The 17,360-nt window shown below is 42.0% G+C and overlaps 1 protein-coding gene across 1 annotated transcript in view; it reads right to left on the minus strand.

Moving 5' to 3' along the window:
• Positions 1 to 17,360, minus strand: part of LOC112267689 (integrin alpha-5) — a 55,072-nt gene that overhangs the window by 23,330 nt on the left and 14,382 nt on the right. Inside the window, exons 2-9 of the mRNA XM_024445873.2 lie at positions 8,027 to 8,157; positions 3,304 to 3,404; positions 2,823 to 2,946; positions 2,493 to 2,554; positions 1,982 to 2,027; positions 1,217 to 1,342; positions 904 to 948; positions 335 to 378 (exon numbers count right to left, since the gene is read on the minus strand). Coding sequence (XP_024301641.1) covers positions 335 to 378; positions 904 to 948; positions 1,217 to 1,342; positions 1,982 to 2,027; positions 2,493 to 2,554; positions 2,823 to 2,946; positions 3,304 to 3,404; positions 8,027 to 8,157 — 679 coding nt within the window. The remainder of the gene's footprint in view (positions 1 to 334; positions 379 to 903; positions 949 to 1,216; positions 1,343 to 1,981; positions 2,028 to 2,492; positions 2,555 to 2,822; positions 2,947 to 3,303; positions 3,405 to 8,026; positions 8,158 to 17,360) is intronic.

The following is a 17,360-nucleotide window of genomic DNA, read 5'->3' on the forward strand; positions in this document are numbered from 1 at the left end:
ACAGCCCTAGTTGTAACACATGCATTTATGAATATGTATGCACATCATTCTTGTATAAGAACATCTTTCTTTCACTTCCAGAAGTATTACAATGTTATTGTTTACAGCATTGCTGCGGTTAGAGCTTGCAAGAAAGGAATTTCACTGTACTTGTGCATGTGACATTGAAACATGAAACCTTTCCCGTTTTATATACTGGCGTTCTCTCACCCCCTCTTCTTCTTCACAGTAACATTCCTCTATGTCATCCTTAGGTCTTCCCTATGTCACCCCTCATTACCTTTCATCTAGAATGAATGATGAAATATGTATAAAATATGTGAGGAGTCCTTACTAAACCATACAACATGAGTCCCTTGGGGACTCCCGTGACGAAATCTGCAAAGACAGAAAATGAGAAAGAGAGAAAGGAAGTTCAAGAGTTGAGGTCAAGCTAGGGCTAGGACTCCAGGCACTTCCAAATATGAACAACCAAGGGGTTAAAACATTGCTAAAACAAGCTGAGGTTTGCTTGTTGCAGGTCTATGCCAATAATTTCATTCAATCTTAAAAGCTCAATGAACTGAGGTGATACGGCCAAGCACACCATGCAAGTTTCTCATTTATTTTCAAATAAGCAGAACATCTTCATTTTGTAGCCTTGAGTGAGCTACTTAAGTACAGTAGACTCCAATGTCATGTAATTAGTAGGTTATTACATTGTGCTCTGATATTCTTTGGATATACTTGTGTGCTCTAATGACTAAAGCTCTAATGATTAGAGCACACGAGTATATTAGTGCATAGGGGACTTTAGATGGGCTTCCGATAGTTAATAACTATTAGACAGAATTATGGGGTAAGCAAACCCTAAGCCCAATCATACGCAAGCCAGTCAGTTGGCGCCGTAAATATGACCCTCACCTTCAATATTATCTCCACTGAACTCCCCGCCGGCCACAGAGTAACCTGGAGAGAGAGAGAAAGAGATACAGACAGACAGAGACAGAGAAACAGACAGCGAGAGGAGGAACAGAGAGCGAGAGAGAGAGAGGGGGAGAGAGAGAGAGAGAATGGGAGAAAAATGATGGGTCAATAAGAGGGAGTAGTGCAATGCGAAATCGGGTAAGGCAACTACTTGGTGCCTTGGTCAAAAGCAGTGCACTGTGAACTGAATAGGGTGTCATTTCAGACGCAGCTTCTGTCTAACACCTATGAAGAAGTGGACCATGCTCACCCAGGTAACTGTCATCATAGCTCCCCTGCACCTGATGGGTCTGGATCTGCCCGGTAACAGAGAGCAGGAAGTAGGAAGGGTAGTAGGCCTTGACTATTTCCTTTGTGGTGGCTAAGATCAGCTGACCTGTGGGAAGGACGGTTGGGGATAAGGGTCAGAGGTCAGGGGTAAAGACGAGCTGTGACTTTTGAACTTTGTCTTTTGGGGTTTTAGCTGCAGTAAAATGACTGTTGAAGTTTGGCTCTGAGGATGGTCAAGGGCAGTGCTTCTCAAACCTCTCCTTGGTGACCCCCAGACATTTCACAATTTTGTTGTAGCCCTGAACTAGCGCTCCTGCTTTACCTAGTCAAGGGCTTGATGATTAGTTGACAAGTGGATTCAGGTGTGCTAGCTCTGGAATGGATGAAATACATGGAACGGCTGGGGGTCCCCGAGGAGAGGTTTAAGAACCACTGGTCTAGGGGATAACTTCGCCGCTTGGAAACCATATGTACGCGTCTGCGCAGGTTTCAATCCCGCTCTGTCGTTATGCTGACGTAAATAATATCTCTCTCGTGTCTCTCTACACTGTATCTGTCGAATAAAAAGGAAACGTTTGAAAGATTGGGAATTCCCAGCCTTTAAAGAAAAGGGGGGAAAACGAGTTGATGTATGGTTTTCTAGGCTAAACTGTATGCTATCTCTACGTCCTGTAGTTGAACCAATTCATATAAATCCACACCTGGTCCCAATAGGATCCTATCGTAAATCCAATAGTGCACTTACCTTGCCAGTAAAAGCTTCCTGGTCCTCCAAGAACAATCTTCCCATCCTGAAACAAACAGGAAAAACCACCACTCTGATGAGAACCTTAGGTATAAAGCAACCTTTTATCAAGAATATGTATAAGGGGCTTTCAGATATAACTCCATTTGAAGTCTTATGTCCCTAAACGTACAGAATTCATTCAGTGGGGTGTTCCAGAAAAGCAGGATCCTTCAGTTAGCCAGCAAATTTTGATAAGCAGTCAAATATATCTCATGATTTACTGATTCATTTAGAAAGCTAAACTTGAATATAGGTTGTTGGCTGTCGAGTCAATTTACTCCATGCTAATTTCAAGTATATATTTCTCAAAAGGATGAAGTTATATCAGAATTTCTGGGACAGTTAGCTGGCTAACTCATTGATCCTGATTTCTGGAACAGCCTCCAAGACATAAGCCCCCATATAAAAAGTTCCCAAGATAATCGATTTTGAATTGTAATTGAATTGTTCCTTTTCCTCTTGAACATACCTTGGTGAAGTCAGCACTGAACCCGCCCTGACAGTAGCCCTGTCCGGCAGGACCATGTCTCTCTGAGATAAACGGAAGAGAAGCAGAACACATTGTCGAGTCACACTGAAAGGCTACTACCCAAATGGGCTAGCCAGAGCTGTATCATAACACGTGCACACACAAATCTCCCATTGACATCAGTGGTCAATTTACAAGGAAGTTCAAGTTGGAGTCAGGACTCAGCCCTCACACAACTCAAAGTCGTGGCTGCATGCCTTGGCACTACTTCATTCAATTGACTTCAGGTACAGTATCATTTGGATCAGGGTGTCATTTGCAGTACTGTACCTGTGCGACAGGGGGCGTACTCCACAAATGTCTTGAGGTTGTCCACGGAGAGGTAGCAAGTTCCTGTGACGTCAGAGAAGGGGGCGTCGTGTTCCGTTCTCCAGTAATACCTCGGGGCACAAGCCTTGGACACATTCAAGAGAAGGGTATAGGGGTCAGACAGGGTTGAAATTCAAAACAACACACAAGAAACTCTAATATCATCTGTCAGATGCATTGTCTTCTGTCGGATGGCATCATTCTAAAACCACTGTTGTGCTATCTGATGGAAGACAATGCTGTCAGATGTTCATAGGCATCACTGACACACTATGAAAAGCTTTTGGTCGACTTGTGACTGTCGTCAAATAATAAACAATATCAAAATACACATAAAATCATAAAATCAATCAAGTCCGCATTGGCTTTCTGATGATCAATTCTAACTGGACAGCTAGATTATGATCTAATTTGCTCTATCCCACAGAACCTAGTATCTTACCAGGACAGTGTTGCCATGGGAACGCACTGTCGCCCCAAACCACTGATGGGACTTGAACTCCACCTGGACGTCGACGTCGTTGACATGGAAACGGCGATCTCCTGGAAGATGCCAAAGAAACGCACATTTTCATTTATAATACAATACTTCTATGAATTTAATAGCCTAAAGCAGGGATTGGTGACTTTGAGTGGTTGGGGGCAACAATTTTTTTTAACTCATCATGAAGGGCCACTGCTGCTTGCGGGCCTGCATACTCATATCCATACCTACACATGCAGTCACAGCTAGCCTTTTGGGGGCCCTAAGTGAAATTTTGTTGGGGGGTGGCACCTTGCGAGTAAAACATTTTAGCGGCTCCCTTCTTGACAGAGGAGAGAAATGTACATTTTAGAGTTCATTTCAAAAAATTCTACACATTTTACCATAGGGCGTAGAGAAAATATTGCAGTTTAAAATATGTGCATTTTCCCACTAATGGTATGTTTCCACCAAATGGACTAGCTGCAGACAGAAATAAGTGCATGATAACTTAGTGCACACAAAATGTACCAAATACATTTTCAACTTTAAAGAGAGTTTTGTCACAAAAACAGTTACGTTAAATAGCAAATGTCCCTATTCTGGTCTTGGCACCTGTGCTCTAGCCAATAGCTCGCAGACACAGTGCGGGTGGACAGTTTGTGTTGTCTAGTCTACATTTTGAGATTATTATGGATAAGAGCGAGAATAGTTTTATTCGTCAAATGGCAGTCAAGCATCAATCATCGTGTCACCAGAATAGGACCCTCAATATTTCTTGGAAAGCAGCATCAAGCTCATCACTGTGCACTTTCATCACCCTGTGAAGTTCATAACTTATTTCATCTGTATCCTAATAAACTGCATGGTTTATCGAGTCATAGTGGAAGGACCACACACCATATCATAGCGTGACTCCTTATTTGAGAGCAAAACTTCCAAACAACCATAGTGATGTCTACTGTAACTATGTCTCAACATGATCCCAACATGTTAGATGGTTCCATGTGTGTCCTTGGGTTTTTAAGCGTTGCTGTTTTTATAACCTCCGTCTCCGAGCCTCAACTCTTAATCCATCCACCATGCTATTGGCAAACATCAAACTGTTCAGCAGGACTTGGAACGCGTTTTTACTATAATCTAAACATTTGTCCTTCGTAGTCTGGTCCCGGTTTTATGAAGGCGTGGGGGGGGGTAAAGCAGTCTCCTGTGACAGACAAAAACATTGAGCAGCTGGCTTTGAGAAAGTACACCCAAAATATCTGGGTGGTAACATTAGGTCAAACTTACAGCATATATTAGTAATGTTGAGAGAGAATGAACACGAATGAGGACAAGCCTTGCTATGAACACCCTTAAATGTTCCTTAAAGGGATAGTTCACCCAAATTCATGAAAAAAAGCATGTGTCCTCAACTGCAGAGAGTCAATCTATAACGACACAGGACAAGAGCCAAATGCAGACACAGGAGGCAGATGGTTCGAGTCTCTGAGGCAGGCAGAAGTTTGTAAACCAGGTCAGAGTCAGATGGGTACAGGACGACAGGCAGGCTCGAGGTCCGGGCAGGCAGAATCGTATGGCAGGCGGGCTCAGGGAAGCCAGAAAAGGTCGGAACCGGGAGGACTAGAAAACCAGGACTAGGCAATCAGGAGTACGGAAAACTATGCTGGTAAGCTTGACAAGACAAGACAAACTGGCAACAAACAAACAGAAACCACCGGTATAAATACACAGGGGATAATGGGAACAAATGGGAGACACCTGTTGGGGGATGGAGACAAGCACAAGACACGTGAAACACATCAGGGTGTGAAACAATCCTGGCCAATAGACTACTTACAAGGTAAGAAAAATCTGAACAAATGTAGAAATGTGGATGAACCATTCCTTTAATGCAGTTGACTTGGGTGTGTGGTTTGATTTATTTGTCTGACTCATGGACTTGACAGGTGACATTAACCTTCCTAACCACTGCAATGCTCTATGTCTGTCTGTCTATCTGGCTGCTGGAGTCTGTACACACTATGCCTTTTGAACCCAGAGACCTGCATGGGAAAAGCTGCACTGCACAAAATCGGGAAAGGAAGTGCCTGGGGCAGTGTGTGTGTGTGTGTGTCTACTGTACCTGTACTGTCTGTGCAAAACGGCTGTCAGCTAATTTCCTGAATTCACATATCACATCAGCTGTGCCTTCAATTTGGAGAGTGTACATATTAGGGGGTGTGTGTGGGCATGACTGCATATCTAAGCCTGTGGATGTGTACATGTTTGTGTACATAGTTTGTGTTCGTAGTGCATGTGTCTATATTTGTGTACTTCTAAACAGTTTAGGTACACGAGAATGCGTGCATCCAGTTTTTGTGTATGCATGTTTGTGTGTCTGAATATGTGTATCCAGTGTCTGTATGTGTCTATGTAATGTACAGTATGTATGTATGTGTGTGCACGTGCGTTTGTGTGTGTGTGTCAGAGTATGTGTATATGTAATGTGTAGTATGTGTGTGAGCATATGCGATAACGCACTCTCTGATCCTCAAACTGTGGACCTTATCACTTCCTGCTTATATCTGATGTGGCTGTGACTGCTTCACTGGCAGGGAGAGCTAGGGCAGGCAGCCCAGGGGTCCTTGTCCCCATAATGACTTTGGCCCAATGAGGTATAATAACAACTGGAGACCGAGTCCAAGATGTCCGCCCGTTGTTCTCAAAGATATCTACTCATGTTTGCATTCGCTGATTCATGGACCGTTTATATCCGGGTTGCATCCGGTTTATATGAATCACGTCATCCAAAAACACGGCAGACATTGGATGAATAAAACATTTTAATATCTTCGGGCTGTGAGCGATGGGAAAAAAATGAGCCTCAGCAACAATTATTTGAATAATTCAATGGATGTTTCGTGCACTATGAAATTTTCAAATCTGATTTCTCTATGTGGCCGTGTATGGAAATTGTCTTCCTGGGCTGGAAGTAAACTGCAGTACCAAAACAAAACTCTAAGAGCAGTCGTAACAGTGTTTCTAGACCGGAACCCTGGCCCATTGCTTTGACCTAATTAAAGTTACAATACTGGGCTTCAATCCAGCCAGGCAGGAAATCAACCAAAGTCCTGTGGAGACACTGGATGTAGTGGATACAGAGCTTTAACTAAACTTTACCTCAAACTAGGGGCTTTGGAAAGGGGGAAGATGAGACAGGGCTCACTCACTACTAAGCACAGGAGGAGAAACTTCAAAGAATAGTTTAAATAAAAACAGAGCACCGTTGATGAAGAATCTCGAAGCCTGACAGAGAGGTTTGCCACTATAACCTCAGGGTCATCATAGCCAGTGAGCTCACTAATAGAAGCCTTATTCTTTAATGGCTGAAGACACATTTTTCTGTATATACAATCCAACTAACTGGAGGTATGTTATGAAAGCCTTGCGATATACATTCTTTGTAAAAATGTACGTATGAAACCTTTGTGACACCTGACGTTAACATTGTTAATCTGGTAATTCCTTAGACGTTTGTACAAGGAAACACAATGCTGGGTTGGCAGGTGGCCTAGTGCTTAGAGCTTTGGACTAGTAACCGAAAGGTTGCAAGATCGAATCCCTGAGCTGACAAGGTAAAAAAGTCTGTCATTCTGCCCCTGAACAAGGCAGTTAACCCACTGTTCCTAGGCCGTCATTGAAAATAAGAATTTGTTCTTAACTGACTTGCCTAGTTAAATAAAGGTAAAATAAATAAATGTTGCAGTGCTGTATCATGAATACAGTCACAGGTAAATGCTGTTGTTCTGCCCGAAATGATAGCAGAGCCTCGCGCACCTTATCACTTTTATAAAACTGTTACCAATACCATATTAAAATAACAATGAATTACATATTTTCATTAGAACTTTATTTTGATTACCATTTCATTCTTCCACCAAAATATAGTCGGGACAAAAATCTGGTTGTTGGTTCTTTTGGCCATATCGCTACAGACGTGAAAGGACTGGTCCTCAGTACTAAACAAAATGGTTGCTATGCAGGCTGGATAACGTTCTTGTCACTTGCTAGCTAGCTAGCTAGCCAACTTCAGCTAACTCAGTCCCGTCGAACATTGAACCTGGAATGACAGTACACAAGCTGGATTTTTGTTTGTTTGAGCTTTTTTTCTATTGGTATTTACTTATCCATGATAATGTCGTTGATGCGTGATTTTGACTGGCGTAGAAAAAGTTGTTTTGTCTCAGAGATCCGATATTTCAAAAGTGAAACATTGTTCCCTGAAGTCAGACTTGCAAACAGTGAGGCTTATATTAATCCCCGCTGTACAAAACTAAATGCTAGGCTGGAAGCAAGGGTAAATATTGTGCGAGTTGAAATAAATACAATCGATGATTCAGACAGCAACATGAACATGATATTCGTATGGAGGTGCAGTGATAATTTTCAGATGGAACTGTTAGCAGGCATAGATGTGTCAGAATGCTGCTCGTCCAATCAGCATCCTGGATCCAAACAACCAGTTTTCTAATGAATGGTACAGTAATTCTCCTCATCCCCTCAAACAGGTTAAATAATCAACAAATTAATTTACTCAAAGGCTTTGATCTGAGATGGAATAGCTGAGAGAATCACACAGTGGATAGTTGACACGTTAGCACTACGGTAGGGCTACTCATTCACTACTAATTCCACCAGGTTATTCAGCTAGATATTTTACCTTCATTGTCAAAGTGGACGACACTGCAATTCGATTGGCCCTGGCTCCAGGGACATAAGTACACAGATCCACCTTCGTTGACATTCGGTTGGCTGGTGTTAGCTTTGGGAGCACCAATCAGAATGCTGACACTATAAAGTTAAAATAGAACACAAAAACACAACATTAGTGCACAGCTGGGCAAAAATACAGCATCCAAAAATAACAAGTGGGAGAACAGGAAGCATAAACAGTTGAGTCATATAGCAGACACTATTATCCAGAGCAACTTACAGGAGCAATTAAGCTTAAGTGCCTTGCTCAAGGGCACATCAGCAGATTATTCACCAAATTGGCTTGGGGTTTCAAACCAACGAGCTTTTGGTTACTGGCCAAACACTCTTAACCGCTAGGCTACCTGCCGCCCCAAGTAATTATTTTTTAATGATTTGGCTACTCACCCTTCATGGATCCGTGCATTCAGAAGGTATTCAGACCCCTTCACTTTTTTTCACATTTTGTTACGTTACAGCCTTATTCTAAAATTGATACAATTACTTTTTTTGTCATCAATCTACAAACTATACCCCAAATGACAAAGCGAAAACAGGTTTTTTGAAGTGTTTGCAAATGTATTAAAACAAAAAAACAGAAATACCTTATTTACATTAAGTATTCAGACCTTTGCTATGAGACTCGAAATTGAGCTCAGGTGCATCCTGTTTCCATTGATCATCCTTGAGTTGTTTCCACAACTTGGAGTCCACCTGTGGTAATTCATTTGATTGGATATGATTTGGGATAGGCACACACCTGTCTGTATAAGGTCCCACAGTTGACAGTGCATGTCGAACCAAAAACCAAGCCATGAGGTCAAGGAATTGTCCGTGGAGCTCCGAGACAGGATTATGTCGAAGCACAGATCTGGGAAAGGGTACCAAAGATTTCTGAAGCATTGAAGGTCGCAAGAACCCAGTGGCCTTCATCATTCTTAAATGGAGGAAGTTTGGAACTTCCTAGAGCTGGCCACCTGGCCAAACTGATCAATCGGGGGAGAAGGGCCTTGATCAGGGATGTGACCAAGAACATGATGGTCACTCTGACAGAGCTCCAGAGTTCCTCTGTGGAGATGGGAGAACTTTCCAGAGGACAACCATCTCTGCAGCACTCCACCAATCTGGCCTTTATGGTAGAGTGGACAAACGGAAGCCACTCCTCAGTAAAAGGCACATGACAGCCTACTTGGGAGTTTGCCAAAAGGCACCTAAACAACACTCAGACCATGACAAAAAAGATTCTCTGGTCCTGATGAAACCAAGATTGAACTCTTTGGCCTGAATGCCAAGCGTCACGTCTGGAGAAAACCAGGCACCGCTCATTACCTGGCCAATACCATCCTTACGGTGAAGCATGGTGGTGGCAGCATCATTCTGTGGGGATGTTTTTCAATGGCAGGGACTGGGAGACTAGTCAGGATTGAGGGAAAGATAAACAGAGTAGAGTATAGAGAGATTCTTGATGAAAACCTGCTTCAGATTGCTCAGGACCTCAGACTAGGGTGAAGGTTCACATTCCAACAACAACCCTAAGCACACAGCCAAGACAACGCAAGAGTGGCTTCGAGACAAGTCTCTGAATGTCCTTGAGTGGCACAGCCAGAGCCCAGACTTGAACCTGATCGAACATCTCTGGAGAGACCTGAAAATAGCTGTGCAGCGACGCTCCCCATCCAAGCTGACGGAGCTTGAGAGAATCTGCAGAGACGAATGGGAGAAACTCCACAAATACAGGTATGCCAAGCTTCTAGCGTCATACCCAAAAAGACTCAATGCTCTAGTCACTGCCAAAGGTGCTTCAAAAAAGTACTGAGTAAAAGGTCTGAATACTTATGTAAATTTGATATTTCCATTATTATTATTTTTTTATGTGCAAACATTTCTAAAAAACTGTTTTGCTCTGTCATTATGTGGTAATGTGTGTAGATTGATGAGGGGGAAAAACCTATTTAATCAATTTTAGAATAAGGTGTTAACGTAACAAAATGTGGAAAAAGTGAAAGGGTCTGAATACCTTCAGATAGGTCAGAGATCCAATCCCACCCAAAATACAGTTGTAAGCCTTTCACAAAGCATTTTGAAGAGGTATTGCTGATCTAGGATCTGGTTCTCGCCTATATTTTGCATTATGATCTGAAAGGCAAAACTGATTTTTAGATCAGCACTTCTACTCTGAGACCATTTGTGAATACAAGTATCCTCTCGATGCAGTGTGAGCATCACCCTCATTTTAGAGGTCCCCCAACTCTCATTTTAGAGGTGCCCTATCATTATCATCATCATCACCAATCTGTCTTAACGTTCCCCATTAGATCCGTTTCAGGAAATAGACTTGCGTAACTAAGGTTTTCATTTGGGAAGTTGTTGAAAGAGCAGATGATGACAGTACTGAATCTGGGGAAAAGATAAAGTACAAAGGTCAGATCATAGCAAAGGCTGGTTCTTATCTCCATCAACTCTACTGGACTGATAGAGGGAGGAAAAGGGTGAGGGGGTAGAAGAGAGAGTGAAGGTGGGAGAAACAGGAAACACATTTTTGGGGGGCAGGGGGGGGGGATAGATCAGCTTTAATATAGCTTTAATATTACAGATAGATTGTAGATTCCAGCAATGTAATTGTCTGCATCATTTCCAATCCCCCATATATTTTTGTGTAAATATATACAGTACCAGTCAAAAGTTTGGACACATGTACTCAATCAAGGGTTTTTCTTTATTTTTTTAACTATTTTCTACATTGTATAATAAAAGTAAAGACATATAAACTATGAAATAACACATATGGAATCATGTAGTAACCAAAAAACGTGTTCAACAAATCAAAATATAATTGACATGTTTGATTCTTCAAAGTTGCCACACTTTGCCTTGATAACTTTGCACACTCTTGGCATTCTCTCAACCAGCTTCATGAGGAATGCTTTTCCAACAGTCTTGAAGGAGTTACCACATATGCTGAGCACTTGTTGGCTGCTTTTCCTTCGATCTGCGGTCCAACTCATCCCAAATCATTTCAACTTGGTTGGGGTAGGGTGATTGTGGAGGACAGGTCATCTGATGCAGCACTTCATCACTCTCCTTCTTGGTCAAATAGCCCTTATACAGTCTGGAGGTAGGTTTTGTGTCATTGTCCTGTTGAAAATCAAATGATAGTCCCACCAAGCGCAAATCAGATGGGATGGTGTATCGCTGCAGAATACTGTGGTAGCCATGCTGGTCAAGTGTACCTTGAATTGTAAATAAATCACAGACAGTGTCACCAGCAAAGCACTGTCACACCTCCACCTCCATGCTTCACGGTTGGAACCACACATGCGGAGATCATCCGTTCACCTACTCTGCGTCTCATAAAGACAAGGCGGTTGGAACCAAAAATCTCACATTTAGACTCATCAGACCGAAGGACAGATTTACACAGGTCTAATGTCCATTGCTCCTGTTATTTTGCCCAAGCAAGTCTCGTTTTCTTATTGCTGTCCTTTAGTAGTGGTTTCTTTGCAGCAATTCGACCATGAAGGCCTAATTCGGTCTCCTCTGAACAGTTGATGTTAAGATGTGTCTGTTACTTGAACTCTGTGAAACATTTATTTGGGCTGCAATCTGAGGTGCAGTTAATTGCTGTTTTCTGAGTCTGGAAACTCTAATGAACGTATCCTTTGCAGCAGAGGTAACTCTGGGTCTTCCTTTCCTGTGGATGTGTCCTCATGAGAGCTAGTTTCTTCATAGCGCTTGATGGTTTTTGCGACTGCACTTGAAGAAACTTTCAAAGTTCTTGAAATGATGGACTGTCATTTCGCTTTGCTTATTTGAGCTGTTCTTGCCATAATATGGACTTTGTCTTTTGCCAAATAGGGATATCTTCTGTATAGCAACCCTACCTACCTGGAACGAATTGCAAAAATCTCTGAAGCTGGAGACTCACATCTCCCTCACTAGCTTTAAGCACAAGCTGTCAGAGCAGTTTACAGATCACTGCACCTGTACTTAGCCCATCTGTAAATAGCCCATCTATCCACCTACCTCATCCCCATACTGGTATTTATTTATTTACTTTGCTCCTTTGCACCCCAGTATCTCTACCTGCACATTCATCTTCTGCCGATCTACCATTCAAGAGTTTAATTGCTATATTGTAATTACTTCACCACCATGGCCTATTTATTTCCTTAACTTACCTCATTTGCACTAACTGTATATAGACTTTTTGTTTTCTTTTGTTCTACTGTATTATTGAATGTATGTTTTGTTTATTCCATGTGTAACTCTGTGTTGTTATATGTGTCGAAGTGCTACGCTTTATCTTGGCCAGGTCACAGTTGCAAATGAGAACTTGTCCTCAACTAGCCAACCTGGTTAAATAAAGGTGAAATAAAAAAATAAATAAAAAAATACCTTGTCACAACACAACTGATTGGCTCAAACACATTAGAGAGAGCACGTAGCTGTGCTCTGCCCCTGATGGCGCAAAAGCCATGACAGGGAGACATAGTGGAGGGGTAACGCGCGTGCAAACAGTTGCTTCCGACGACACTTGGGTACACTGCAGCATCCATCGAGAGGCTCTTGCTGCCAAGGGAATACCTGACAGCTTGAAAGACGTGTTGGATACTACAGTGAAAATGGTTAACTTTGTTAAAGCAAGGCCCCTGAACTCTCGTGTATTTTCTGCCCTTTGCAATGATATGGGCAGCGACCGTGTAATGCTTTTACAACATACAGAAGTGGCATGGTTATCAAGGGACAAAGTATTTACATGTTTTTCTTAATTGAGAGACGAGCTTAAAGTTTTCTTTACTGACCACTTGCATGATGACGCGTTTCTCACACAAGTGGCCTATCTGGGTGATGTTTTTTCTCGCCTGAATGATCTGAATCTAGGATTACAGGGACTCTCCGCAACTGTATTCAATGTGGGGGACAAAATTGAGGCTATGATTAAGAAGTTGGAGCTCTTCTCTTTTTGCATTAACAAGAACAACACACAGGTCTCATTGTATGATTTTTTTTGTGTTCAAATGAACTCAAGCTTACGGACAATGTCAAATGTGATGTAGCGAAGCACCTGAGTGAGTTGGGTGCGCAATTACGCAGGTACTTTCCCAAAACGGATGACACAAACAACTGGATTCGTTATCTGCTTCATGCCCTGCCTCCAGTCCACTTACTGATATCTGAACAAGAGAGCCTTTGCAACAAGCGGTTCTGTGAAATTTGAATATAATCAGAAGCCACTGCCAGATTTCCGGATTTGGCTGCGCTCAGAGTAACATGTGAGTGGATTCTCGGCCCTCACTAGCATGACAACTAAATACAGGCACAGACAGTGTGTGGAAAATGATTTAAGACTTGAGACTCTCTCCAATACAACCCAACATTGCAGAGTTATGTACATCCTTTCAAGCACACCCTTCTCATTAACCTGTGGTGAGTTATTTACAATTTTCGATTAACAAATAACGTTTCATATGTAAGATGGATAAATAAAGAGCAAAATTATTGATTATTATTATATTATTATTTGTGCTCTGGTTCTATAAGAGCTCTTAGTCACTTACCACAAGCCGGGTTATGACAAAAACTCACACTCATTCTTATTTTTAATAAATGTATTGTAAAGTGTGTGTGTGGCAGGCTTACAATGATGGCAAAGAACAACATTTGAGAGTTCCCTGACCCTGGTGCTAGAGGGGGTACGCAACTGGAGGTTGAATGTTTGAAGGGGTACGGGACTATAAAAAGTTTGGGAACCACTGTCATAGAGGAAACTGGTATACTTTTCTATTTATTACAATTTTTCTTTAACCAATTTAGGTCTTTAATGCAGGGCCGACAGACAAGTTCCTTACTTTCTCCCCCTTCCACTTGTCTCTTCCATTTTTGTGGTAATGCTGCAATTAGTTGTTGTAATTTTGGGTAGAGCAGACACTTCCAGAACTTTTTGTTAGCTGCATGTGTGACATAACTCCACCAGTCTTATTTATGATATAATTTACAAAGATTATACATTTTATGATGTTATTGAAAAATGATGTGTTTTTAATCAATTAGTACATTTGAGTTTAACCACAATATTTTTGTATCGTTTGTTCTGTCTTTTCTGGTGGATTAAACTGAAATTGCAACCAACTTTATATGGCTTGTTTCAAAAATGGCAATATTTTGGAGATCATTTAATTTTCAAATAACCTAAAGTGAGAGGTTCTAATCTGAATACAGTGAAAAGGGCATTTTTGAAAATGTGGTGAGACTGAAGTAACAGGAAACCCATTCTAGTCCAGTCTACTTCCAGTGGGCTCAAACAACTTTCCACAATCAAAAAGACTACATATGAAACATTTAGTTGTTCAGATAGTATTCCACCGAAGAAGCTAAACACGGCACATATTCCTTTGAGGTATTGGGCTAAAGAGTGGCTGGGGTGGAGGGTTTTGGATTTGTGGTTTAAAAGTATTTGCTTTCCTAGGGTATGAAAGGATAATATCTAGGATCTCTGGATCCATCTACCCATGCCTGAGTAATAAGCTACTGAATCGAGATTTGATTCTGCCTGACAGGACTATCAAGTGTACCTAGACAGAATTAACTGGGAAAAAACTGCTTGAATCAAAGGTGTTTCCACGTCATTTCAACCCCCCAAAAATCTATGTGATGACGTTGAATCAACACGGAAAACTGGTTGTATATGCAAAAAGTAGGGTAAGGGTGTTTCGTCTCAACTTTTAACCTAAATCCAATGACATGGTGACATTTTTTGTTGATTTCACGTTTCAGATTAGTTGACAACCTAACCAAATGTGAATCAAAATCAGTCGTTGAACTGACGTCTGTGTCCAGTGGGAAGCATGTCTGTTTGGGAGTTAGCAGGTTTTTCTGACTTTGCAAGATGGTAATCATAGACATATAGTGAATATTAGGCATTGTGGAGCCTTGTAGTTTCCTAAGAATGAGAATGTAAAATATTAAATGGGAAAAAGTGGGACTGAGAATTAACTGAGCTAAAACAGTGTTTTTTAATTTTACCTTTATTTAAACAGGCAAGTCAGTTAAAGAACAAATTCTTATTTTCAATGACGGCCTAGGAACAGTGGGTTAACTGCCTGTTCAGGGGCAGAACGACAGATTAGTACCTTGTCAGCTCAGGGGTTTGAACTTGCAACCTTCCGGTTCCTAGTCCAACTAGGAAGGGGGCAGAAAGAGAGAAAGAGACAGAAAGAGAGAAAGATAGAGCGAGAGAGACAATCCGTCTACCCTTTCAAGGCAGCCACACAAACAGCCGAGCACAGGGGAATTGCAAAGCTTTAGATGTCAATGAATGATGACATTAACAGAGATCAGACAGCCTCCGAGTCAAGGGGCCCCCAAATGTCTGGCGAGCATAAGAGGAATATTTACACGGCAGGATTAACTTTCCTATAAACCATTCACTATGCAGTCTCTCACTCTTTTGAGGACTGAGTTTTTGGGAACCGTTCTCTTTCAGATACACTCTCGAGCTCCCCTGTGATTTCTCAAAGTGTTGAGTTGCTAAGTGCCCTTTAAGTCAATGATATACAACTAAAAAGAATATGAAAACATAAAGCAAAGGGAAACCATACCAGAGCTAGAGTAACAATATCAGAGTAATGACACATGAATGAGCCAACTTGAATCTACTGGCCAAACATATAGCAACACAGTAATGTTATCCACCTCGATTCAAATAATATTTGTTTTCTTTCAAGTACTTTGAGTTACTTTGAGTACTTTGATTGAGCTTGCCTGGAGTGCTATATGTGTAGGGCTTGCACCTTTGAGTTTATTCCATTGGTTCCATGATGCCAGGCAAGTGCAACTAAAGCATTTGAAAGAAAACAACTACTATTTGAACCCAGGTCGGGTACATTGGAATGGTTAACTCCCTCCCCTTCAACTGATGTCATCTCAGGGTGTTACTGCAGTTGTTGCCCTGCCTTAAAAAAGAAAATCTAAGGGAAACACTGCATTAACATAACTTATTCACCAAAACCATTCTACAGCTACTGCTCGTTACATATTATTGCCAGACACCCTCTTTATCAAAACAATGGCCTTCTATCTTAACTAGGCTTATTGACTTACACTGTGGATGTCGCCGAGACACAAACAACAGTGGTATGCTGAAAAACAGCAAACTCTATTTTGCCATACAGGCGATATCCAATCTAATATGTGGCATGCATGAAATTGAGCAGAACATTTTTGGGCGAGTGTGTCACAATATTTGTCACTCTACGACAGCAACTGCTCCACCTATCCCAACTTGACTTATATGACCCCAAACAAGACAGACACAATTGCAACAGGCATATGATAACATTTGGGAAATCAAATCAGCAACGATTGCTAGGTATTCAATTAATTTTGTTTATTTCAGCATAAAGAGTAACATTGTCCAGTCCTGACCAGTGTCACGTCTACTCCCGCTCAACCCCTCCTGTGTTCGACGTCGCCGGTATACTAACCACCGGTCCTTGATCCATCATTACGCACACCTGGCATCAATCATTACGTGCACCTACACGTCATTATGAGGCACACTGGGACTTCATTACCTCACTTATTACCTCCCCTATATCTGCCACTCCCTTAGGTTCTTTCCCCAGTTAGTATTGTTCCTTTGTTTATGTGTTGACACTACTGTTATGTTGTCTCGGTCCATGTTTGTTGTTTTACTAAACGTTTCACCTGCTTCTCGATTCTCAGCATCTCTGTTACAATGGAAGCAGCAGGAAAACAGAATATATCCCAGACAGTTGACAAGCAGGGATACCTTCTATGTCAACACCATGACCAGCTGGCACAACTGGGGACGATTATGGAAGAGGTTCTTCGCAGTGTGCAACGTCTCGAACATACCGGGAGGAGTTGTCGTCAACTAGCGGAGGATATTCTACAACCAGTCGAGCCAGCACAACAGCACATTCAGCAACTAGCTCAGGTCAGTGATACCAGTTTGTCCCTCCCGAATAAATATGATGGCACCCCATGTAAATGCTGTGGCTTCCTACTTCAGTGCTCCCTCTACTTTACGCACCAGATGGGAGCCCCCACCACCGAGAGGTCCAAGGTTGCCACGGTTATTCCTCTGCTGACTGGGTGGGTGTTTGAATGGGAGAGAGGAAGAGCTAGACTCATATGAGGGGTTCATGGCTCTGTTCAAATGCATCTTTGATCATCCCCCGGAGGGCTGAGAGGGGGGTGAGTGCCTACTCCAATTACGGCAGGGGGACCAGACGGCTGCTGAGTATGCCCTCACCTTCCGGACAGTAGCAGCATTCAGG

Source organism: Oncorhynchus tshawytscha, linkage group LG02, assembly GCF_018296145.1.
Source record: "Oncorhynchus tshawytscha isolate Ot180627B linkage group LG02, Otsh_v2.0, whole genome shotgun sequence".
Classification (NCBI taxonomy): Eukaryota; Metazoa; Chordata; class Actinopteri; order Salmoniformes; family Salmonidae; genus Oncorhynchus; species Oncorhynchus tshawytscha.